This window comes from Clarias gariepinus, chromosome 21 (genome assembly GCF_024256425.1).
Source record: "Clarias gariepinus isolate MV-2021 ecotype Netherlands chromosome 21, CGAR_prim_01v2, whole genome shotgun sequence".
NCBI lineage: Eukaryota > Metazoa > Chordata > Actinopteri > Siluriformes > Clariidae > Clarias > Clarias gariepinus.
In genome coordinates, this window is record NC_071120.1 from 22,040,092 (window position 1) to 22,065,771 (window position 25,680).

Below are 25,680 nucleotides of genomic sequence, written 5' to 3' on the forward strand. Positions count from 1 at the left end.
AAACATCGCATACTAAGATTTTTCCCCACCTATATTCTGGCAAGTCCCGCCTTCTACACGTTGATTGGTTGTTAGATTATACACCAACGCTGTTAGCCAGTTAAAAGCTGCATTTTTGAAGTAGTAACCAATCGTTTAAGAGGGGACGGGATTTGATGGAAACGGTTGGGGAAAAAGAAAATAACAAATCTTACAGCGTGCTTTGATTGCAGTAAGGGAGGGTGGGGGGTTTGGAAACAGTGTTCAGTAAGTAATCTGTTTAAATCTTTTATAGATTTTAATGCTGTTTTCGGAAATTGATGTGCAACTCGAATGCTAGTGATTTCTACAATACTGCAGTGTATTTGTTGTTGCTCGTGCTTTTTGTTTTAGGGTGTGTTGTGAGCGCGTGCGGGGCATGTTTATGTGGTTATGTGTTTGTGTGTCATGTTAATAAACACATCACAAAGTTACAAGGTGTGTGTGTGTGCTAAACATCTGAGCTGTCCTGTAGTCTGTTCTTACAAGGTCGAGTTTGTTTGACATCACTTTGACCCCTGAAACAAACAAACACCCACACACACACACACACACACTGTAGTTCTGAGGGTCCTCTTACACTCAACATAAACAGGCCAGATCATGGAGGACTGACATCCTCTTTCAGTAATGAGGTGTTGAACATTGAGCTGTTTAAAAAATATTTAATTATAAAAAAAATAAAAAAAAAGTGTTTCAGGTCCTTGTCATTTATTGAATCTACAATTTTTAGGTTGATGTTTAGTACAAAATACTGTATGTTATGGTGATGGGAATCACCAGTCAGCAACTGATACCATATTATCACAATACCTCAGTGCTGATTTGATTAAAATTATAAAATGCGATTTTATAAGTATCACTATTTTATAAATCTCCCGATTCGATATTAGATTTCCCCCAATTGTAGTAAAATTTTAAACCCTTAAAGTTTACGTAAAATTATATCATTAGCTTTCTCACGAGTGCAGCATTTAAACAATACCAACTAAATTCAAATGCAAAAGTTTAACATCTAACTGATCAGGACGTATCTCTGTCATCTGCCATAATTATTATTTCTAAACAAACCTAGCTATTAACCCTTCACTACCACACGGAATGAAAATAGTTAAAAGTATGCCGAGGATTATAAAGAAACGGAAGTCTTAAAACTCAACTTCAAAGGTTAGTGTTTTGAGACTGGTGTAAGCTTGTGAATTGAGTGGGTTTGAGACTAAATCGCTTAGAATTTGGAGAGAAAGGCAGATCGGATGCTTTTTAACGTGCATGATTTTTAATCATGTAACACGATAAAAATACCTTTATGTTGCGCCAGTCTGAAGTTTCTAATCGGCCATCGTTGGTCTCGGTCAATCGAACCAATGCAAACCAGCCAATTCAGGTCATTGGAGTCAGTGTGGTGAAACGTGAACCACCACACAAAAGAGTCATGGTTTATAACTGAATAAAAAAAATTCTCCCGTCTCTAATATGTTGTATTCTAAGTTTCTTTATCCAAACTTTAATGCGGTTCAACGATCAGACAGTGGCCTAAGAGACCTCATCAGTATTGGATCAGATTCGATATACACTTCCTAGCCCAGAAAAACAAAACAAAAAACCTTTGATTATAGTACACAATGTGGTGTCAAGTTCATGTGAGAAAATAGTTTTCTTATGCTTCAAGAACACTTCTTTCACTCTTGTTCAAATCCTGGAATAGGTTGTGCTACTGTATAGATGTGATAACTTGGTCATTCAGTACATTCGGGACAATAGCTGACCTAATAATCTCTTTAAAAAGTCTAGACCTGACCAACTGAAGCAACCCCGGATCATAACACTGCGTCCAGGGGATTGTACCGCGGCCTCTATTGCTTGTGTGTGCATGTAGAAATGTTCTGACTTTCTCTATTAAACGTACAGTAGATCTGGTTTTTACTGTAGATTTTAAAATAGATACCGTGCAACCGCTTGACGTCGCTTTTTTGTAATTTAGTCAATTAACTATTATGGGCCGTTGTTTCATTAATGTGTAAAGATTCATGACAAATTGTCAAATTCATTTTAAATGTGTATACAGTAGATGAACTTTAAAGAAATACCCCTGAAACAGTTAAATGTGGAAAAACAGGGTATTTAAGGGGTAAATACTTATGCAAGCCTCTTAGGAACATTTAACAGCCCCAATACAATTTTTTTTTATTATTATTATTTTTTTTACTAAATATATGTTCACTAAATATATATATATATATATATATATATATATATATATATATATATAACGTGCACACTGAATTCAATCTTCTTTCCTTGATAGTGATGGACGGGAAAGAAGAAGAGAGTTGCAGTATTTATCCAGTAAGAATTTTTCACTTTATATTTAAATTTATTACACTCCTTCACAGAACCTGGGAAGGTAAAATTATGCTCTATTGTAGGTTTTAATTTTTTTGCTTCTAATGTGTTTAGCAATTATTCAAAAAAGACTAGAAAACTCAAAACTCAGTTACAATGGAAGTCTAAGGGCAGTTAATGGGGCAGTTGCCTTCTGAAAAGGAAGACTTTAAGGTTACTTTGTAATGGTGTCTATAGTGTTCCTACAAAAACATGATGTTAGTCAGTGTAGTGTTAGTGAGAGAGGGGAAATGAGCATATCAGGAGGAGAATAGATTAGAGATTGAGCTGCCAGGCAGTAGGAAATAAGGAAGGCCCAAGAGGAGGTTCATGGGTGTGATGAGGGAGAACATGCAAGAGGTTGGATTGACAAAGGAATGATGTATGAGAGAAAATAGTTAGATGGAGGCACATGGTCCATCTGAAAGAAGAAGTAGTTAGTCTTTAAAAAAAAAACTTAAAAAAAAAAAAAAACACTTGTAAATCACTGTGGTACAAGTGAAATGAAGTACTCCAGGGTGCACTTTTATAGAAAACTTCCCATCTTTGTTGTGATAAAGCCTCTTTCATGAATACAGGAATCCATAATAAATCTCATAGAGAGTAATTTTGGAGGAAAAAAATATGATTCTGTGGCCTATAAGAAGTGAATGTCAGGATTTGATGAGAGCTTTGACTAGAACAAGGAGTTCTTGGTGAGTGTCTGGTGACGAGAGGAACATCCGTCGATCTCATGGTATTGCAAACGGTGAGAATGAGGAGCGTTCGGGTCGGAATGAGGAGAGGCCAGGTGTAGTAAAACCAGAGGCCTGTGACCATGAGGAGAGCTTGGCGAGATCCTAAATGGGGCAGAAGAGAACGACCCTAATGCTGCATAGGAGGTTAACAGGCACACAGCAGAGAACTTTCCTGCATCCATGAGACTGGAGAAAACCAGGAGAGCTCTGGGACTTTGAGGAGTGACTCTGCTAGTGCTGAGAGGTCATTACGTGGGAAATGTATTTAGATGTTTTTGTGAATAATTAACGGAAATAATATACTTGTCCAATAATATGGTAGCTTTAGACGAGACTGGAAAGATTGAGGTGAGGATTGGAGAGTTCTGGGAATCTCCAGGAGTACAGCAGTGGTCAAAATTTTGAGAATGACACAAAGATAAATTTTTATAAAGTCTGCTGCTTTGTTGTTTTTAGATCTTTTTGAAGAGCTGTCTGGAATATAATTACAAGCATTGCATACGTGTCAGAGGGTTTATTGACAATTACATTAAGTTCATGCAAAGAGTCAATATTTTCAGTATTGACCCTTCTGTTTGAGGACAATTCGCCTTGGCATGCTGTCAATCAACTTCTGGGCCACATCTTGACTGATGGCAGCCTATTCTTGCATAATCAATGCTTGGAGTTTGTGGGTTTTTGTTTGTCCTGAGGATTAACCAATGGGATTGAGGCTTGGGTAGATTCTCGATCATGGATCCAACATTTTGGAGTTGTGTTCCGGGAGCCGCTTAATTATCACTTTTTGCTTTATGGCAAGACGCTCCATCATACATTGTTCGTCACCAAACTGGTCTTGGATGGTTGGGAGAAGTTGATTGACAGCATGCCAGGGGGAATTGCAAAGGTCTTGGGGGAAAAAAAAAGATCAACACTGCAAATATTGACTTTGCATAAACGTATAGTAGTTGTCAATAAAAGCCCTTGACGCTTATGAAATGCTTGTGACTATACTTGAGGATACCATAGTGACACCTGACAAAAAGATCTAAAAACACCAAACAAAGGGGGCTTATCTTCAAACTCCAGTTTTCTTCTTAAAAGTGCTCTTTAGAAGATTTCTCGTCATAGTCCCTTATGTACCACCTCATCACTGATTAATTTCCGAATCCATACCGCAATATTTTTATTCCTTACATAACAATAAGCCCTAGATTTTAATTAGTAAATTTCCCATAAACAGACTCTGTTTTCTTTCCCCAGTACATAAAGTAATATCTTACTAATGTTTACTTTCAAGCGAATGTGTGTGTTTTCTTTTATGGCTCTGATAACACTGAGGGTTCTGTTCATTAGGCGGTTCTGCCCTCCAGAGATGAGATTAGGGCTCGGCTGCTGCACTTCATGCAGGAACAGATGCACACCAGTATGGTAAGACGTCACATTGATTGAAATCACTGTCAGCTGTTTGAAATTGACAGCGTGTGATGTCCCGCTGTATGTTTCTGATGTTTCAGTGGACTGGTGTGCTGATCGGAGTGGCAGCTGCTGTCTCACTCATTAGTGTTGTCATATTTCTGCTGTACAGAAGATACAAAGCAAGTACGTTTGCCGATCTTTAATCTTAAGCGTTTATTACTCAGTAATAAGTCTGTACATAAAGTTGAGCAGCTGCTCATATGTTCTGTTTATCTTCGTACTGTTACAGGATTTATGAAACCCCTTTATAGCAATAGTCTTGGCAACTCTTTCCTAATAGTGTCTGTTATGGGGAGACATTTACAATGTCCGATTGTACCAATAAATGTTTTAGTTTACCTGCTGCGGATACCTGTTTCACTGTTTTACAGAGGAGCAAAACGAAGCCCCCAAGTATCGCTTCAGAAAAAGGGATAAAGTCATGTTTTACGGGCGAAAAATCATGAGAAAGGTACACCTTCTTGGAGACATTGCCTCTAATAAGGACTTATATTTTTGTGAATTTTTTATCTGCCTGATATGTCGAAAGTATATTTTCTATCATTTAAAATACTTGCAGGTTTAAAGTACAGAAATGGTGCTATAAAAAGTGCAATTACAATATTAAAGTAGTATACAAACTGTCTATTTAAAGAGTTTTGATTCAGCATGTAAAAATCGAAAGCATGAAGGGCGTTCAAATCAAACCGGGACTTTTAATAACGCAGATTCACTTTATTTCTCTATATAATCCCCTGCTACACTAATGCGCTTATCCTAGTGTATCGCTAGTGCTTGGATACCATCCTGGTAGAAGGTTTTCTCAGTATGCCAGAGCCAGGTCTGAAACGCTGGCCCCCCAGGAACTCCTTTAATGATCCAAACATTTGGAAATGGGTTGGAGCGAGGTCATGACTGTACAGGGATGTAGCTACAACTCCCAGCCGACTTCCTGTAATGTTCAAGTGGTGTTGGTGAATGATTGTTTGTACAGTTCCCCGTTTGATTTTCAAGGATCAGGCGTTCCACTTATGCTGAAAGTTCACATGAACAACGGCAGTGGGCCCCGGGCCACCTCAGCAGTGATCGTCGTCCACGGAAGTTCTTGCACCATTCAAATGTATTACCATGGCTAAGAGTCTCATCAAAGTACTGTGCTTGAAATCTTCTGTAAATATTAATCAGTTTTACACCCTCATTAACAAAGCATATCAAGTCCCGGTTTGACTTGAACGAGCGTCATTTTTGACAAGGAAAAGGAGGAATAGTTCTGAATACCAACAACTGATACATGCTTTCCTTTTAAAAATTGTGTCACGTGAAGTGAGAGTTGATGTTTTTCTAATACATCCTTTTATACAGTTTTATCATATCTCCTAAATCCTCGTTAACAACCAACACTGTGTGTTTTAAACTCTAATAATTTGACCTTGTCGTACACAAATGGGTCGTTTTTCTGCTTTAGGTGAAGACGTTGTCCTCCCCGGGTAACACAGGTCCGGTGTCTCAAAAACGAACCAGAAAGAGGCCCAAAGTTCTTTCAATTGCCCGCAAGTACATAAACCCTACCAGCTGCCGTAGAGTTATTATTAGTTATTACTATTAGACAATTTACGACATACTTTGTCATACTTGCTTCCTTCATTTTGTCACGTAAGGATATTGCGTTTTCGACGGGAGCCTCCGACTCTCGAGCCCAAAGAGCCACCTCCGTCGGTTCTGGAGGCAGATTTGACCGAGTTTGACGTTCAGAATTCCCGCCTGCCTTCTGAGGTCCTGTACATGCTAAAGAACGTCAGGTCGGTTCCCTTGGAGACTTTCCAAGAATTATAATAGTTTTCTAATTGCCAAATCTGTATTTGTAAACTGGTCATTTTTTTAAAGTGAATTCCAGAATTTCCAGTGACCAGCCTGGCAGTGTAACCTCAGCTGCCTTTAAAGAAACTCAAATTCCTCGCCTCGTCTTAGTAAAGCTGTGTTGTTTGTGGTCCTCTGCTGTGCTCAGGGTTCTTGGTCACTTTGAGAAGCCCCTGTTCCTGGAGTTGTGCCGTCACATGGTGTTTGTGGAGCTGCAGCAGGGAGAAGGACTTTTCCGACCTGGAGACACAGACGACAGCATCTTTGTGGTGCAGAACGGCCGACTGGACCTCTGTGTTAATCAGATCGTAAGTACTGGGTCATGTGAGAGTCTTTTACTGTGATCATTTACCATCTATGTGTGTGTGCATCCCTCAGAGAGTTTGAGGTATATTAAGATATGAAAAACTATAAGTTCAAAGAACTAACACCATTTTTCACAAAAAAAACAAGTGATAGAAGTTAAAACATGGATATACTGAACAACTTAAAGGGATTTTATCTGTTTTCTCAAGTTCATCTTAAAACTAACTTGTACAGATAAGTAATTTACATTGAGCCTTGGTCTTTATAAATTTTTCTGCTTTCCACGCCGACTATGTCAAATTTGGAACACGATTACCAACGTAAATAATCGGGGTCAAATTCCACAACTCTCGTTCCATGCAAAAATGCATTCTAAAGTTCAGCTTTTTAAGCTTTTGCAGTCCCGCTGAGCTAAATTGGGTTGGTAATTTTTAAAGTTACATTGTATTTAATACAAATGTAACTTTATTTTAATCATAAGGCTATGTTCCGGGGAAAAAAATAGTTTTGGCTAAAACACAGTGTTGGTGCTGATTTAATTTGTTTATGCTTTACATATAATAGAGAAAATCGAAAAAAAAATGTCTGAAATGTATGTAACATGGAAGTGACCAATCTTGCTTCTCTAAAGATTTCACCTTGCTAACTTCAGCTGTTTTGGAGAGATGATTTTTTTACGTGCCATAAAAATGGCCATTTATTGTTTCCCTTTAAATTTAGCATTTAAAATGCTAATTATTAATTTACAAGTATTGAGAAAAAAAATTTGCAACGCTTTTGGAAGCATCCAACCTGTAAAAATTGTTGCTTAAATAGTTTTTTGGTAAAAGCGTAAAAAATCTGTACCCATGTCAAATTCATGTTGCAATATCTTAACAATTTTGCATTTTAGAATAATACACTTCACTTCACATAAAATCCAAATTGCCCGAGTTTTATTTAAACGACAGTTAAGATCTTTAAAAATTTTTAATTTAAAAAAGTTCCGGACGCTACGGACATAAAAGGGCATAAAATTATATTAAGCAAATGTGTTTCTTATTATCTGATAAAATTTAAAATGTGCATGCATATATACAAAAAACAATACATGGATCAGGGGTTAAGAAGCATTAAATATTATGAAAAATTATGTTATGTCTTCTTATCTGAAAACTCACCTAGGTAAGACAATTTTTAGCACCAATACCATGTTTTGGCCTTTTGTACGCGTGTTTTATTTGACATATTTCGCTGTCAGTGACCAGAGCAGAAAAACTAATAACCTTATAACCAGGACTTATTGTAATATCTGCAGCTCAATTTTGATTTAAGATACTCTTATTATTAGATACTCTGATTATTTCATTCTATAAGAACATTTGTAATGGGTTAGAAATAAACTATTGAGCATTGGTTCCCTATACTTCGTGTACATCCCTAGTATGAAACTTTAGACAAGGCCTATAAACACTTACACTTCTAGGTAAATAAGCATACAGTGACGAATGTTGGCATTTTGCCCTAAGATGTTTACCTCTTTCCTCTCAGGATGGCACGGAGCTGGTGGTAAAGCATGTTTTCCCTGGTGACAGTGTTCACAGTCTGCTTAGTATCCTGGACGTCATCACTGTAAGATTCTTCAGAACTCGCTCATATATTTTAGTCGACTCAATAAGACTACTCTTTGAACTACTACTATGATGCTTCATGCCATGTGTTTGTCCTGTATAGGGATATCCAGCCCCGTATAAGACCGTGTCAGCCCGTGCTGCGGCTCCATCCACCATACTCCGTCTCCCTGCTTCAGCCTTTCAGTCAGTGTTTGAGAAATATCCCGAAACTCTGGTCCGAGTCATTCAGGTACTGATTATTTCGCACAGCAAATGAAATGCTGTTTAATTTTTTGGTTAAGGATGGTGTTGTGGTATAGTGTGTCGCTTTGCCACTCAACAGCTCTAGAGCCTCTGGTTTGATCTGCACTACAGGTTTCATAGGTTCCTCTTCTGCCCTCCCTCTGTGGGGTTCTTTTTGTTTCTCCCACTTACAAAAACATAGCAAAAGGGGAAATCTTAACCCTAACGTCTGAGAGGTGAATGTGATTTTTGCGTGCATGATGCTTTGGCATCTTATTCAGAGTATGTCCCTTCTAGGATATACCATGACCGTGACCGGGATAGAGTGGTACAGAAGATGTTCAGAAGATTTAAAGACATATTTAAAGGTTTATCAACCAATCGCTAAGCAGTAATATAGTATACAATGAGAAAAAGGATGGACCTCCAACTAACCCCTGAGGAACTCCCATAGTGAGGCTGTAACTTGTGCTGAAGGTTAATTGACTTGATTGAGGAATAACATATTTTCATATTTCTAAGAACTAGTAGATAGTTTCATTTAGAAGATTTCTTTTGTTAAAAATGTACCAATAGTCATTAAAGTAAGTAAAGCTTAAATGGATAATACTCGGTAATTAAACAGTGGCGCTCTAATTCAGATATCTATTAAGCAAAATGCATTTAAAGTCATTTATTAAACAGCTTTTTTACTGTATGTTGTTTGTTGATTCTTATTGTGCAGATCATGATGGTGCGTCTGCAGAGAGTGACCTTTCTTGCCTTGCACAACTATCTGGGTCTGACCACCGAGCTGTTTAACACGGTCAGGGCCTTACTGTTACACTCGACATGCATGCGAAAACATGCTAAACCGAAAGTTATAGCAAAAACATTTTAATTAATTATGTTTTTTTTCTGACTTTTTAACAACCTGCTATGCTTGTTGGTAAAAGGTCAGCATCTTTACTATCTAACACTCAGATGTGTAATGTGTGTCTCAGGTGAGTCAGGCCGTTCCTTTGGAGAACGTAGCCAGGGTGCTGGGTGACGGAAGTCCTGGCCGAAGCCATCGCAGACACTCAAACCCCGGAGAGGAAACTACAGCTGAGAATCTTTTTCAGGGAAGCACAGAGAATCAAAAGGATGCAGGTTTGTTTTCTCAAATTCAAATTCAAATTTTATTTGTCACATACACAGTCATACACAGTCATACACAGTACGATATGCAGTAAAATGCTTAGACAACTGCTCGTGACCTAAAAATAAAAGACTATGAATAGGAATAGAAAATAAATATGAAAATTAAAATAAAGGAAAAATTTAACTAGGAAAGAATAAAATAAAATATAAAAATTAAAGTTAAAAATAAAATAACTGTACAACAAAAATACACAATATAGAAAATATATGAAGAAATATGGAACAATAAGAGCAGCTGTACGAGTAGGTATATATTTATGTAATTTTTTTGTGGAATGGAGTTAGAATTAATGGTAATAAAAGAATGGTAATGCCCAGGGTTGTGCAATCCACATATTAAAAGTGTCTTGTGCAGTGCAAATATGCTTAAAAGTGAAAAGCAAGGCGAGCCAGCCAGGAGCAATTTTTTCCTTATTGTTTTGTGGAAAGGTATCAAAAATGTATTATATGTCAAGTCATGCCACCTAACAATACCATTTTCTCTAGAGCATTGTTTTTACTTTAGAAGTTTATTAAAACTGGTGCCCTGTGACGGGCAGGTGCTTAGAGCAGGGTTTGTTAACCCTAACCAGAATAAAGCTTAAAGAGAATAAGTAAATGTATGAATGAATGGAGACAATGGGTGAATTAGTGATCTGGAGTTTGTTAGTCTTATATAACTTTTTTGCCTTTTTAAATTTTTTTTACTTTTTACTTTCTATAACATTCTATACCATAACGTTATTGTGGTTTGTATCACCATGTCTTACAGTTGTGTTATATATCGTAATTTTAGAGGTTAGTGTTTTTACTATTCAGGTATTGTGTAACATAAAAAACAGATTTTTCCATAGGGGCAATTAAATGTCCAATATTAAAGATGTAAAGATGTAACCTTTAAAGCACTTTTTGTAAGTCGCTCTGGATAAGAGCATCTGCCAAATGCCTAAATGTAAATGCAATATGAACAAATGATAATATCAATCTATCCATCTAATGTTTTAAATTTTTTTGTCTGTTGCTTCTTCACATCAGTTAGAATGTCTTATTCAGAACTGTGAAACGTAGAAGTCTGTAGTTTTGGTAAATCTTACTTTTTTCTTATCCGACAGAAAATCCCAGGAAGTGCCACATCTAGGAATGGCCCAAGCCTCAGTTAAATAATGTGTAATTTTGAATCTGGACTTTTCAGGTGATGGGAGACCCAGGCCGATGGAGCACAGTTCCTCGGCAGCGTTCAGGAAATCCCGTTCCATGTCTACTCCCATAGAAAGCTCATTTTCAGGTAGGTTGATTGCCACCTGGGCCGGAAGTGGGCAAGTCCTGTACTTCAGTAAAAGTAGAGATTCTTTAGGGCAAATATTACTCAAGTTAAAGTAGAAGTCCTAATTAAAATTCAAAGTACTTTTGAGTAAAGTAAAAGTAAAAAGATAAATAAGTAGATAATAAAACTGCTCAAGTAAAGTGCAGATACGTTAAATATGTACTTAAGTACAGTAGCAAAGTAAATGTACTCAGTCACCTCCCACCTCAGACCCTAAGCCAACAGCACGAATGGAAAAATTAGTGAGTGAACTTTTGAAATAGTTCTACATTTGACTTGGTTTTCGAACATAGTTACTGATTTACTTTTCTCTTGATTTACGAATAAATAAACCTGATAAAAGACAAAACCAGTCAACATAACTGATGAGCAAATATTTCCTGTCTTATTTTAAAACGTTTTAAGATGTGCCCACGACTTTGTTCGCATGGAATTTAATCACACACTCATAAGCACGTTTATTAAAAATGTACAGCGCCATCTCTTTAATTTTGGAATAAATAATTTTTTTTTTTACGTGTTATCATGAAGTGCGCGGAATGAAGATCGCGTATATTAAGTAAATTTCAATTGCACTCTGAAGCGTGTATTAAACCATGTACATCGCTGTTGAATTTTGTAATTAACTAATTTTTTTTCAAGGTTAATGATTTTTTACATAAGGGCATTTTCCATTTTAATTTCAAATCAAGTAGGATATCTTCTCTTCATGTGGGCTGATTGCGATGAAACAAAGCCTATGTGTTACCTTAAGCTCAGCCAAATACATCTGTGAAAACCCCATTAAAATTCGTTCAGTAGTTTTTACGTGATGCATGCACAAACAAACAGACAAAAATTCCAAAAACCATCTTGATTACTCATATTACTTCCCCCTAATTTTTTTGCAAATATTTATACCAACTTTACAGTTTTATTGTATGTGAAAATGTGGCAGTGGTCAACATGACTAATGCTGTTAATCCGAGTGTAAACATATCATTCTTTAGAATGTTGTTGTGTCCTTTCTTCAGGAGGGGACAGCGATTTTAATGCTTCCTTTGAGGAAGTGACTGTCCAGAAACCTGAACTCTCTTCGAACCCATATAAGGTACTGGTACATATATCATTTACAGCCTCACAACTTTACACAATTTATAAATGTGTTTTCATTAAAGTGATCTTTCTGTACTATGTTGTTAAGTCAATTTTGAAGAAGACCGTGACCATGCAGCCTGCTCCCTCTGCCGTGTACCTCTACTCTGACACCGGGGGGCAGTCTGGCCACGTCCACCACAACAAAGTCAACGCTATCTTCCAGGCTGCCAAGAAAGACCTGCTGAAGATCATTCAGCTCCAGGCACGGCTTCGTCATGCATGGGAGAATTAAACAAATACAGTCCTGTGAGTGTGGAGTCATCATGCCAGAGGCTTTATAATAATAATATTGATTTTATTTGCCTTCGTCCTCCAGGACCCAAGTCTTCTGGAAGGCAGAGTAACTCTGAGACAAGTAAAGGCTGGAAGTGTGGTAGCAAGCCAAGGAGACCAGGTGTGTAATGATATTCTAAACAGAAGATCAACTGCTGCCAATGATTATGATTCATTCTGATTGTTCTTATTAAAATGTCATCGATTTTAATAAACAATTCACATCTGAATTATTAGATTTTCCTGTAGATTCTTTGAACGTTTATTGCATGGCAATTACCTCTACTTATTACCTGTTATAGATGTTATAAAATTTAACTTTATAATTAGACAAGTGATGTTCAAGTCATAAAGGGCCTTGTTATTGTAAAGAACAACAGAACACAGTTATGAGAATAAAAACTATTTTATTTCTCTATATAACCCCCTGCTACACTAATCCACTTATCCCAGTGCTTCACTAATGCTTGGATTCCATCAAGGTAGAAAGTTTTCTTAGTATGATGAAATTGCCTGTTTTACATCTGAAAGCCTGGCCTCCCAGGAACTCCTTTAATGGCCCAAGAATGTGGATATGGGTTTGGTGTGAGGTCAGGACTATATGGGGGATGTGGCAATAACTCCCAGCTTAGTTCCTGTAGTGTGCAAGAAGTGTTGGTGAATGATGGCGTGTACATTTCTCACAGACAGTGCATCTCTTGTGCAAGTAGGCGACAAATAATCTGTCAGTTTTCAAGGATCAGGCGCTACAGTGTGAGTGTCCGGGATGGTCAAATGTTTTACTGCAGCTAAGAGTCTCATCACTTTACTTCTGTGAATGTCGCTCTGATTTACGCCTTTATTCACAACAGGTTTCATCAAAAGTCCCAGTTTGACTTAAACACCCCTTCGTCGGTATTAATTAATATAATATTGGGATGTACTGAAATACAGACTCCTTTGGTGAAATATGTGGTTTATAGTATACACTTTGGGGCTGCTCGTTGTTCCATATCTGGACGGCTTTAATTTTCGAGTCAGACATTTGGCTTTGTAACATTTCACACTCTGTGAATTTGCGTTTCTCATATGTCAGGACGTGAGCATGCAGTTTGTGATCTCTGGCACGCTGCACGTATACCAGCGGATGATCGACAGAGATGAGGACTCGTGTCTGTTCGTGACTCACCCGGGTGAGCTGGTGGGTCACCTGGCCGTGCTCACCGGAGAGCCACTCATCTTCAGCGTGCGTGCTCTTCGTGACTGCAGCTTCCTGTCCATCTCTAAAACACACTTTTATGAGTAAGTAACCACACACATATATACATTAACCCACTTTTGCATATATCTCTGCTAGCGCCCTATATGATAACATCTTATCTTTGGGAAAATTAGCCATGGTTTTTACACTTCTGTCTCCAACCTGTCACTTATATTGTAAAAAGCGCTTGTGCATGAAATAATTCTGGAGGTATTTAAAGATTTCTCCATGGCAACAGCATGCATCCAAACCTGTAATTAGACCCCCCTAACGAAATCCAGGCTGTCTGCTAAGGTTTTATGGATTTATACATTTGTCTTGAATGTTTTCCTATCGATATATAGGGCTGTGTTCCGAGTTTAAAGGTTACATCTGTAATTTAAAAGTGTAAGATAGGTGTATACAGACAATGGAGTTTTCTGGGCTCCCCATTTTGATGATGCAGATCACCTGCATCCATCCAGTGATGCCTAAAAGGGCAACTGGGGATTCGGTTCCAGATCGTAATTCAACATATGAGACAGGGTTTGAAGGACATTTCTCCAACATTTTTCCAAATAAGGGCATGTCCAATATACAGGAGTTGGACTAAAAAACTAAAACACTGGCCAAATTAGTGTTGGAGGTTTCATGGCTAAATTTGACCAGCCCGGTGGCCAATCTTCATTGATTGCACAATCCACCAGTAAGAGCAGAGTGTGAAGGTTTAATTTTTAAGCAAAATAATAGCACAGATTTGCTTAAAATATTGCAATGCAGGCAACATTATGGGTGACATATCAGAGTTTGAAAGAGGACAAATTGTTGGTGCGCGTCTCGCTGGTGCATCTGTGACCAAGGCAGCAAGTCTTTGTGATGTATCAAGAGCCACGGTATCCAGGGTAATGTCAGCATACCGTCAAGAAGGACAAACCACATCCAATAGGAGTAACTGTGGACGCAAGAGGAAGCTGTTTGAAAGAGATGTCCGGGTGCTAAACCGGATTGTATCCAAAAAACTGTTAAAAAGACTGTTACATTCCCAGAGTGAATCATGGAGGTGGATCGGTGATGGTTTGGGCTGGAATATCATTGCATTCCCTAGGCCCATTACTTGTGCTAGATGGGCGCGTCACTGCCAAGGAGTACCGAACCATTCTGGGGGATCATGTGCACCCAATGGTTTAAACATTGTATCCTGAAGGCGGTGCCGTGTATCAGGATGATAATCAGAATCAGAAAACTTTTTTGATCCCGCAGGAAATTGCTTAATAATGCACTAATACACACAGCAGGATTGGGACAGAGTATTTTGATAAACATGAAAGTGAAGTTGAACATCTCCCATGGCCTGCACAGTCACCAGATCTAAATATTATTGAGCCACTTTGGGGTGTTTTGGAGGAGCGAGTCAGGAAATGTTTTTCTCCACCAGTAGTGACCTGGCCACTATTCTGCAAGAAGAATGGCTCAAAATCCCTCTGGCCACTGTGCAGGACTTGTACCTGTCATTCCCAAGACAAATTGATGCTGTATTGGCCGCAAAAGGAGGCCCTACACAATACTAATGAATTATTGTGGTCTAAAACCAGATGTTTCAGTTTTATTCATCAACCCCTGTAGATAAATGATGGAAGCCTTTTAAATTCATCACAACAAGGATCGACATCTTGGTAGAAGTGAGAATCTTTGGAGAAATTAGCCCAAAGCAACCAATTTTTAAATGACATCTTTAGGCTCTTTGTTTACCACCAGGAGACCTTTCTACCAATGATACACTCCTGGAACCAGATAGTGAGTCACTCATAAATAAGACGCCCGCTAGGTATCTTCCTGGGAGATATTAACATGCAGTGACGTGCTGATGTGAGTAATAGTTCAGGAGATATTGGTTTCAACTGTTCTGCCAAAGGTCACGGGTGATTAATATAAGAAAAATGTCATCCATTGATTTTTCCTGGAGGTCATATGGCTGCATCTGACAAACACATTCAGATGGATAGCAGTATAGGTGAAGAATTACTGAGAGTTTAGACTTTTACATTGAGCTGACATTTTATGTTTCGTGTTAAACAGCATTTGGTTTACAATGGCAGAATTGAATTTACTAGAATAAATACCGCAGTGCAATGCTTGTTGTTTGTTTTACATTTGCAGGTCACATCCCGGGTTGTCTCACAGGTGGATTGGCTAAAAAAAAATAATCTGTCCTTTTTTATAAAGTGTGTGTTATGGATTGTTGGATGTTTGACGCACACAGGATCATGCGTGAGGAGCCACAGGTGGTGTTGAACGTGGCTCACACAGTGGTGCGCAGAGTCTCACCCTTCGTCAGACAGATTGATTTTGCGATCGACTGGATGGCGGTGGAGGCTGGACGGGCCGTCTATAGGTACACTCTCTCTCTCTGTTTATTCACTCAACTGTAATAAGCTTTATCTATCTGGCTCTCAATAAATCAGAATAAACTGCCCAGGAGTATGAAATGATGACCGAACTTACAAAGCCACATTTTTTTCCTTATCTGTTTTGTTTGCTTTTGACATCACTATCTATTAACTATTGATTAACTATTCCTTTCAGGCAGGGTGACAAGTCAGACAGCACCTTTATCGTGCTGAGCGGTCGTCTGCGCTCCGTCATCATGAGGGAGGACAAGAAGAAAGAGCTGGCTGGAGAGTACGGTAGAGGCGACCTCATCGGCGTGGTAAGAGTCATCTTGCTGGTAATCATTAAAGAAGCTAATACCGTGCCACCGAGCCTTATGACTGTCTGAATACCTTCCTAGGTGGAAGCGCTGACCCACATGAACCGAGCCACCACAGTTCACGCAGTGAGGGACTCCGAGCTGGCCAAGCTCCCTGAAGGAGCGCTGATCTCCATCAAAAGACAATACCCTCAGGTTCCAGCAACAGCAGTAATAACGCGGTGATCTCAGACACAGGGAAATCCGTACAAAGCTTTATTTACCGTGCTGTTCTTTTCTTTTTAAACAGGTTGTGACTAGACTGATTCACCTGCTCGGCCAGAAGATCCTGGGAAATATGCAACAAGTCAATGCACCGTTATCAGGTGTGTAAGGAACTGCAGGGAGTAACAGGTGTATTTTACCTTTCACTTTAGTCTGAAAACATGCTGTATTATTGATGAAACAAGTTTATCAATTTAATTGTTAATATATTGTAACTTAATGTATCACATTCAATATATCAGGATGTTTCTATCTACGACTACTGTTAGTACTTCTGCTGCTGCTACGTCTAATACAATAATTCAATGACATATGAACTGGTTCTTTTTCGAGAGTTTGTTCATAAGACCAATTTGTTCGTAAGTCCAACAAACATTGTCTATGTACTAGGATTATCAACACAATTGGCTATACACAGTATAAAACTGACATGATCCATGATCTTGTTCTTTAGAATCCTGCTGGTGGTTAAACGATTCACATTAAATGGACGAGCCATCTTTTCACCTTGCTCAATTCTTTCAATTATTTGCACTTTTGTCTCCATTGTTATTGCTTGGCGCTTTGTAGCAGCGCAAACTTCATCGCCACTGCTTTGCATTTGCTTCCAGACATCCTAGGATGCACGTTGCACATGTGATCTAACTTCTGTGATTAAACATGCGTGTAGGCATGTTCCTATCTTCGAAAGATGTTCGTATGTAGAGGACTTACTGTTAGCACTACTATTTTTTATTCCTACTGTTACTATTATTACTACTATTTTTACTTCTACTAATGCTGTTGCTAATACTGTTATTATATAGTTATATGTTATGTTGTATTGTTGCTATGATGTAATAAGCGTGAACTTGTGTCACAGATGTTTGATATTTGAGTGTATTTATGATCAAATAATGAACTGTAATTTTTAGGGCCCAACCGCTTTTTTTAACTTATCAGCCTTTTGAATTGGCATGATTCTTACAGTATTGAAAATAACCCCAACCCTAGTATATGTATGTGCCTGTGTGTGTGCGCGCACCCGTGTGCACGTGTTTGTTTACATAGCAAATAGCGTAAATTGTAGCAGTACAATGAAGTTAATTAGCCATAATATGTGAGAGATGATTTCCTTAATACTAACACTATTGTTTTATATAATTATTTCATAAATTAAATATAAGTATGGAAATATTATCAACACTAACGTCATTTAGATTAAAGTCATTATGTCTCAGTTCATATGGCTAATTCACTTCATTGTGATGATATGCATGTAAGTAATCATCTTTTTACTGTACAGCACATATTACAGATCTCAGAACAGTAAACATTTTTACTTAGGAGTTTTTAGACTTTTCTTTCAGGTAAACTGTTACTGTGTGTGTCCCTCATGACATTGGAATACATTGCTGTGATCTGTTTCATTAGACCCAAACTGTCACTTTTGCCCTTTTGGTATTTTCCCTTTAAATGCCCGCTGTGCTACTCATACTTATTCTACTGCTATCACTACTATTTCTAATACAGGTAGTCCCCAACTTATGAACATCCGAGTTACGAATTTCCACATATACGACGCATATGGACTATAGTTTTACATGAACAAATCGTGGAAGGCCACCAACTAGTAATATTTAGAATTATATACAATATTTTGTGTAACTGAATGTATAAAATGTTGAAAGTCTGGTATATGGTATGCATGTGTGTATGTGTGTGTGTGTGTGTGTGTGTGTGTGTGTGTGTGTGTGTGTGTGTGTGCGTGTGTGTGTGTGATTTAATCAAGCGGATTGCTATGCTTTACATTGTATATTTGTGTCATTGGCACAAAAGACTCAGTTTGTCAGACATAAGAACAAATCCGACTTACAAACGGAACTTGTTGATAAGTTGGGGACTACCTGTAATTATAATTGATATATGGTAGTGAAATACATCACTAAATATCCATAAACTAATAACAACTAATATTTTATTGTATTATTCTTCTCTTATTCTTTTTCCTTTCCTGACTGTACCTCTTACCCCTAGCTCATGGCCTGGGCCTGCCCTCCTCTGGCAGTAAGTGGGATGCAGGTAATCCCGTCTCCAACCTGTCTACTGTGTCCATCCTGCCTGTTTCTGAAGATGTGCCTATGACATCCTTTGCTCTGGAGCTGCAGCACGCTCTCAGTGCTATTGGTAACTTCATCTCACATGCATGTGTCCATCCTGTTTTCACATTTGTAATGGTGCTTGTAAGGATAAGGGTATGTTCATGGTCTCATCTATGTCCCAGGCCCTACTTTACTCCTGACTAGTGACATCATCAAACAGCGCTTGGGTGCCGCAGCACTTGACAGGTCAGCCTGGTTATTTATCAAATGTCTATGTAGGACAGCCCTTTTTTTTTTCAAATTACTTTGTGACTTGTTCTGTCCTGTCTTATGTCCAGTGTTCACGAGTATCGGCTGTCCAGTTGGCTGGGTCAGCAGGAGGACATCCACAGGATTGTTGTGTACCAATCTGACAGCACGCTGACACCGTGGACTCAGCGCTGTATACGTCAGGCTGATTGTATCCTTATTGTGGGCCTGGGAGAGCAGGAGCCCACTGTAGGAGAGGTACTCGCACTTTATAGCGCATATACAAAGTGCATATACAGTACACTGCACTTGATGCTTAATTGATTTATTTATATATATATATATATCCCAGATCCCCAAAACACACGTTTGACCAAACACATTCCCTTTCCCTGAGAAGGTTTCGTCAAGAGGCATGGCCAACAGTACATTTTCTTTGTCACAGCACTTCCAGACAGCCAGTTCACCTTGTCATACCAGGAGAGCTGAAAAGACCAAGAACGCTATAATATGTCAAAGCGTCAAGAACGCTATAATATGTTTTTTTTTTTATTTAAAGAATGATTTGTACAAACAAAAATGGTTTATATAACCATCGAACAATACATAGTGCAACAGTTCGTCGTACCACTTCACCTGCAAATCCGCATGGGACTGAACTTAAGTCTATGTAGCGCTGATGTATACTTATGACATGTTTTCAATCAAAAAAAGGGTTCCGCCCTTTAAACAGCTCCTCTAATCATCATGCAGCAGCCCAGCGTCTTGGCCCGCCCACTGCTCCATTCACTCCCAGAGAAGCCAGCTTTTCTGCAGTGAAAAAAGCTCCTCTGTGCTTGTCCATAGAGCTCAAGTGAAGCTGGGCTTCAGGAGGGTTTAACACGCTGTGCTGCACAGAAATGTATGACAAAAAAATCGTGTCAAACAATCTACAATAAATACCTGATTCTGAACGAGCTAGTCATAAAGTTGAACGCGTTCTAGCGCACTTTTATTAAAACCAATATAAATACGACAGTGCATATATGAGCGAAGCATAGTAGAGGAAGCGGAGCTTCCCTTGTAGTCCTAGAGCAGCCGCCACTGGTTTACCTATACCATATTATTGTTGACCATCATGTAACCACCTCAGTGCTGTAGTGGTTAACACCGTCGCCTTGCACCTCCAGGGTGCAGGTTCGATTTTCCAACCAGACTCGATTCCCATCTCTGTGTGCATGGAGTTTGCATGTTTTCCCTGTGCTTGGTGGGTTTCCTCTGGGTACTCTGGTTTCCTCCAACAGTTCGAAGAACTGCAGATTAGGCTAATTGCCGTTTTCAAATTGCCCATAGTGTTTGAATGAGTGCGTGTGTGTGTGTGTGTGTGTGTGTGTGTGTGTGTTTGTGCGCGCGCCCTGCAATGGATTGGCACCCTCTCCAGGGTGTACCCTGCCTCGTGCCCTAAGACACTGAATACAGGATAAAGCGGTATAGAAGATGAGTGAGTAAAAGAGTAACCACTTTAGTCGGAACACTTACTTTACTGACTTTCATCCACTCTGTCTTTGGCTATGGAAAGGGGCACTGATTTGTTTTTTACATCTTACCAATCATAGATGAGACTGTGTGCTTGTAACCAATCATAATGCAGAAGGTAGCATTTGTCAGAAAAGATCGACCTGAAAGTTGGAAAAAAATACTTCTTCTTCTGTTCTATTTTTGGTGGATTAAATGCCTGCTCACAGTAGGAAGAACCGCTTTGCACATGTCAAAAAATGTTTTACCTTGTAGTCATCAATTTGTAGTTTTTAGCTTGCCTTTATGGACATTTGTGAGCGTCACTAATTATAAATCAGCCTTGTCATAAACACACATGCTAATTTCCAGGTAATTGGCATTTTTAAACACACGCAATAAATTACCTATTTTTTTGTTTATTCGTGCTTGCAGAACTAAATAGAATCTTGATTAAAAGACTGATACATGAGACCCATTGTGTGTGCATTGTGTGCCCGATAAACATTCACTGTCAGTTTCCAAATAGAACAAGTTAGAAATTAACCCTGGCCATAAGAAACCAGATCTAATTGCTAAAATGTTCTATTTAGAGACCTGACAATGAATGTTCATTAGGCACACAATGCACACACAATTAACATTCACTGTCAGTTCTCTAAATAGAACACGTTAGCAATTAGATCAGGTTTATTATGGCCAGGTCTAATTGCTGAAGTGTGCTATTAGACCTGGCCATAATAAACCAGGTCATTTGTATAATTGTAATATGATTTCCCTCACACCGCAGTAGACACTTTGCCTTTCTAACTTGATGTCTAAATAGGGGAAATCACAGACAGGGAGTACAGCTGGAGCCGAACTTCTGAGATTTCTTGATATCTTGAGATCTGTAATTTGTGTCAAAGACCTTTTTTTTTTTTTTTTTTTTTTTTTAAGTCTTAATTACACTTTGGAGCATTGCAGGAAAATTATTAAAATTGTAGAGTGACAGGGTAAAGAAGTTCCAGCATTATTAAGACAAAGGCATGAGGTGTGTGTCTTGGTGCAGACTTGTGTATTTGTGTTAAGTGTGAAAAATATCCTCAAAATCAGAAAGACTGTGATTGCAGCATTGCTGGGAGTTAAGAACACTTGAGCACAAGCTGTGAAAGGCAAATAATCAACAGTGGGGTGGTGTGACTGGCACAGAGCAGACTAAGTACTAAGTAGTAAGATTCTTTTACAGTTACAGCATACTTAGAACTGTTTTACTTTGTGTCTACCGCTGAAATTTGTGAAATATATATATTGTAATTTTGATTATGTATGATTTATAAATTGAATAAAGAATAGCACAACATTTTTCAAAAATCCATTTTTCCTTATATGAGGTCACATTAGAGGGAAAATCCAATTGGCCAGTACAAAAATGGAAACATCATAAAGTATTTTTCCTCATGTTATTTGTTTGTATACACACATTGGGGACTCGCCTGAATATCTGAGTAAAAAGTGAAAAATATCTGCCCATTAACGTTGCAGGAGGTTTATAAAACAAGGTATAGTCCTTGTTATCACTTACGCAACAGCAGCTGTAAAAAGGGAATTCCCTCTTGATTTTAAGCTTGTCATTTTACCAATAAACTCTGTCCTGAAGAAGTTCTCATGTCGCAAACTTACAGTGCTGACACTGGAGACTCCTTCAGAAAAACGAAAGGTTTATACCTAGGAATAAGAATCACCAAGCACCACTCGCTATGATATGATGTAGTGATACCTAGGAGCTGATTCGATTTGTATTACTGATTTGATTTGATTTGTATACTATCCCAGTTTAGTAGGTTATTAGCAAATAAGTTGCTTTTACCACAAGATGCTGTGTTGCCTGCTAGTGTGTGAATAGTTAACAGGATACCAACTGCAGGATTATAGAGGAATGGCAACATTTTACCACCGCGAGAATAGAAATCAAAATCCATCTTTATTATTACACATCTCCTTATGAAAAGTGTCAAGAGTTGTAACAATTTTCAAACAGAAAAGGAACTGATGCTGGAGAAAATTACCTTCACGTTTTAAATGAACTTTGTAGTCCATCAAGTTATTTCTATAAAAACAATAACATATAACACACGACTCCTGTCCGAGTTGCTGTTATAGGAAGTGAATAAACACCTCAGATATTGAACAATCAGTACCCAGAATTCAATAGCACTGATCTTACGAACATTTACACGTATCTGTTTGTCGGCTGCAGCTGGAGCAGATGTTGGAGGGCAGTGCGGTCCGGGCTCAGAAGCAGCTGGTGCTCCTGCATCGGGAGGACGGACCTCCACCTCGAGGAACAGCCGAGTGGCTCAACATGCGCAGCTGGATCTCCAGACACCTGCACCTGTCATGCCCTCGCAGGGTTTTCAGCCGCCGGAGCCTGCCCAAACTGGTGCCAAAGCCAACACTCTCACTGCTAATGCTAGACCCTGATCTGAGACTCTCAGCTGGTTTATGCTAATCTGACCATTAATTTATTTGCGAATCTCATGCAATGCCAGCAAAACCATTTGATTGCACTTTTTCATCTTGTGTTTTCATCTTTTTTCAGAGAGAGCTGTATCAGCGTGTGTTTGAGAAGCCCCCAGACCGCCACTCTGATTTCTCTCGCCTGGCTCGAGCGCTGACAGGCAACGCTATAGCCCTGGTGCTCGGGGGAGGAGGTGCTAGGTACCACACACACACACACACACGTCATGTCTTCATTTCTGCTCACCCGCTCAGCACCTGCTCCCAGCACCATCATATTCATGTCATGACTTTTCAGGATATCCCTCCCACTAGTCTCGTTATGCTTTTAATTTGAGCTTTGCCATACGCCCCGTGTCGTATAGAACACAAATTAAATTCAGAGGTGCCGATATTTGGCCATAACTAGATACGATTTACAACTGCTGATCTCCTGGGATTTTTTTTTCACCTGGGACAGAACAGTCTCTACAGTTTGCACGTAATGGTGTAATAAATAAAATAAAAAGAGAGAGAGAAAGACACCAGCAGGTGTTGGCTCTGCCTGAGGAAATGACTTATTGATCAAAGGTCAGAGAGCAATGTCAGGACAAGAAGGTTACAGTAACGTAAATAACCACTATTTACAACCACGCAGAGTAGAAAAGCATCTCAGAGAACAAAACGGGTCAAACCTGTAAGTCTTATGAGCTATAACAGCGGATACGGACTCACCAGGTTGCACTGCTTTCCATCAAACCTCAAGGTTCTGAGATGCTTTTCAAATTTTTGCATTTTTTTTTTTTTTTTTACCTCTACTACAGTATACCTGTTCAGCTGTTCAGCATTCATGCAATTACTGTGCAACCACTTATTGCAAACATGCTGAACAGGTATACTGTAGTAGAGGTAAAGGTTAAAATGCCAAAATTTGAATTCAGTTGTGGAAATAAAAAGAAAAACACAAGAAAATGTTTTCCCCAAGCAGAATAGCCGCGCGGAAAGGACGTGGGACGTGAAAGACTCCGTATTCGCTTCTCAAACCGGTTTCGCTTCGTGCCAATTTTATTCATGTAATCTTTGACCTGTGAATTCCCAGAGGTACAGACTTGTGAGTCAACAGAAAACAAGTGGGCAGAACCGTGGTCTCTTTGGTCAGTAAAAAAAAAAAAAAAAAAAGTGGAGGGAATGCTAATGATGAGAAGCTGTTGCTGTGCACACAGGAGGAAGAAATAGTCATCTTGACCAATGAAATATTTTTTTTTTTTAACTTTCTGCCCTATGTGTAGTTTTGCAACCTATTTCTATATGCATGTGTGTTTAACTTTTCCTGATAGTGTGTGTTTGTCTGTTCTTTTTACCTGTCAGATTCTGGATATGTTTAAAGGTGGGTATAGTTACAGATGATATAAAGGTTACACTTTAAGCTTCGGTCATTAGCTATGATGTGATCTATGAGTAACCAGCTGAGCGTGTTATCGTTGCAATATTATGACTCCTTTCAGCTGATCTGCCTTCTCCACCTTACAGAGGCTGTTCACAGGTGGGCGTCATCCGGGCTCTGTGTGAAGCAGGGATCCCTGTCGATCTGGTCGGCGGCACTTCCGTCGGCTCCCTGATGGGGGCGCTGTTTGCCGAGGAGAGGAGCTACAGCCGGATGAAAGTCAGAGCACGCGAATGGGCCTTGGTGAGAACTACAAACTACACGTTTCAGCAATACTGATTTAAACCATCTTGTTTTTTAATGAATCCTTTCTCGTCTGCTTTCCAGGACTTTGGGAAGATGTTTAAGAAGATTCTGGACCTGACATACCCAGTGACCTCAATGTTTACCGGAGCATCGTTTAACTCCAGCATCAGTGGGTTGTTCAAGGACAGACAAATTGAGGTGGGAAATGGTGCTGTAGATCAAGGTCTGTCTTTGATTTATGTTTAGAAGATGCTAAGTATGGCTTTCTCTGAGCTGAGCTCTGTCCTTTAAAAAAAAAAGTCTTTTCATATGGAGAAAATAATCATTCTGCAGTATTATTTAATTCAAATATAAAAAATATTAAATAGTAACAATTACCATTACCATTTAAGTACTCAGTTATTTAGTTAGTTTTTCAAAAATGTAATCCGTTATTTAGAAAATCTATGTAATCTGTGAGCCATACAGCAGTGATTCCGTTAGTGTGCGTGTGTGAAAGTGGTCCTACAAGCCCGGCCTCTGATAACCCGGCCCCCTGTGTTATTCACCGTGAGCCACTGCGATGTGACCGCCCAACGTTCCGCGAAGTTTTGCAAGGTCTGCGAGCTTCAGCGAGGCGCGGAAAGATGGAAACGTAATTACAGCGCCAAAACCCGCGGTGAATCATGATGAACCGTACTTACGTAGGTGAGATAGGGGTATTAATAATTAACAGATTATGAGCCAAACTTCACTGAGTGATGATGATAGAATAATTATGAAGATCTTGACTAAAACAACATGCATGAGGAATCACAAAAGAGTTTTCATTTTCTGCAATGGAAAAGTACTCAAACGAGTTACTGTAGGGTTTCAACCCTGGGTCAGAGGTAAATCGAATCTTTAACGATTCGGGTTAATTTGATTGAACTGAACAAAATTTATACAGTTATAAATTCATACACTTAATCATCTATCCGTCCAGCGTTTAGCACGATTTAGTGTATTTTACCAATTTTGTTTATGTCGCAGCCGACGATAATAACACATAA

At 38.9% G+C, this 25,680-nt stretch overlaps 1 protein-coding gene across 1 annotated transcript in view; it reads left to right on the forward strand.

Annotated features, from left to right (window-relative positions):
* The first annotated feature begins 200 nt into the window (after window positions 1-200).
* pnpla7b (patatin-like phospholipase domain containing 7b) overlaps window positions 201-25,680 on the forward strand; it is a 35,883-nt gene continuing 10,403 nt past the window's right edge. Inside the window, exons 1-28 of the mRNA XM_053480976.1 lie at window positions 201-246; window positions 2,324-2,364; window positions 4,473-4,547; window positions 4,634-4,718; window positions 4,967-5,046; window positions 6,040-6,128; window positions 6,233-6,373; window positions 6,580-6,739; window positions 8,268-8,348; window positions 8,451-8,579; window positions 9,297-9,377; window positions 9,556-9,703; window positions 10,926-11,018; window positions 12,071-12,147; window positions 12,241-12,396; window positions 12,511-12,588; window positions 13,543-13,748; window positions 15,947-16,078; window positions 16,270-16,393; window positions 16,475-16,588; window positions 16,683-16,758; window positions 18,674-18,823; window positions 18,921-18,984; window positions 19,077-19,245; window positions 22,721-22,903; window positions 23,063-23,181; window positions 24,490-24,646; window positions 24,731-24,847. Coding sequence (XP_053336951.1) covers window position 246; window positions 2,324-2,364; window positions 4,473-4,547; window positions 4,634-4,718; window positions 4,967-5,046; window positions 6,040-6,128; window positions 6,233-6,373; window positions 6,580-6,739; window positions 8,268-8,348; window positions 8,451-8,579; window positions 9,297-9,377; window positions 9,556-9,703; window positions 10,926-11,018; window positions 12,071-12,147; window positions 12,241-12,396; window positions 12,511-12,588; window positions 13,543-13,748; window positions 15,947-16,078; window positions 16,270-16,393; window positions 16,475-16,588; window positions 16,683-16,758; window positions 18,674-18,823; window positions 18,921-18,984; window positions 19,077-19,245; window positions 22,721-22,903; window positions 23,063-23,181; window positions 24,490-24,646; window positions 24,731-24,847 — 3,126 coding nt within the window. The 5' untranslated portion in view covers window positions 201-245. The remainder of the gene's footprint in view (window positions 247-2,323; window positions 2,365-4,472; window positions 4,548-4,633; window positions 4,719-4,966; window positions 5,047-6,039; window positions 6,129-6,232; window positions 6,374-6,579; window positions 6,740-8,267; window positions 8,349-8,450; window positions 8,580-9,296; window positions 9,378-9,555; window positions 9,704-10,925; window positions 11,019-12,070; window positions 12,148-12,240; window positions 12,397-12,510; window positions 12,589-13,542; window positions 13,749-15,946; window positions 16,079-16,269; window positions 16,394-16,474; window positions 16,589-16,682; window positions 16,759-18,673; window positions 18,824-18,920; window positions 18,985-19,076; window positions 19,246-22,720; window positions 22,904-23,062; window positions 23,182-24,489; window positions 24,647-24,730; window positions 24,848-25,680) is intronic.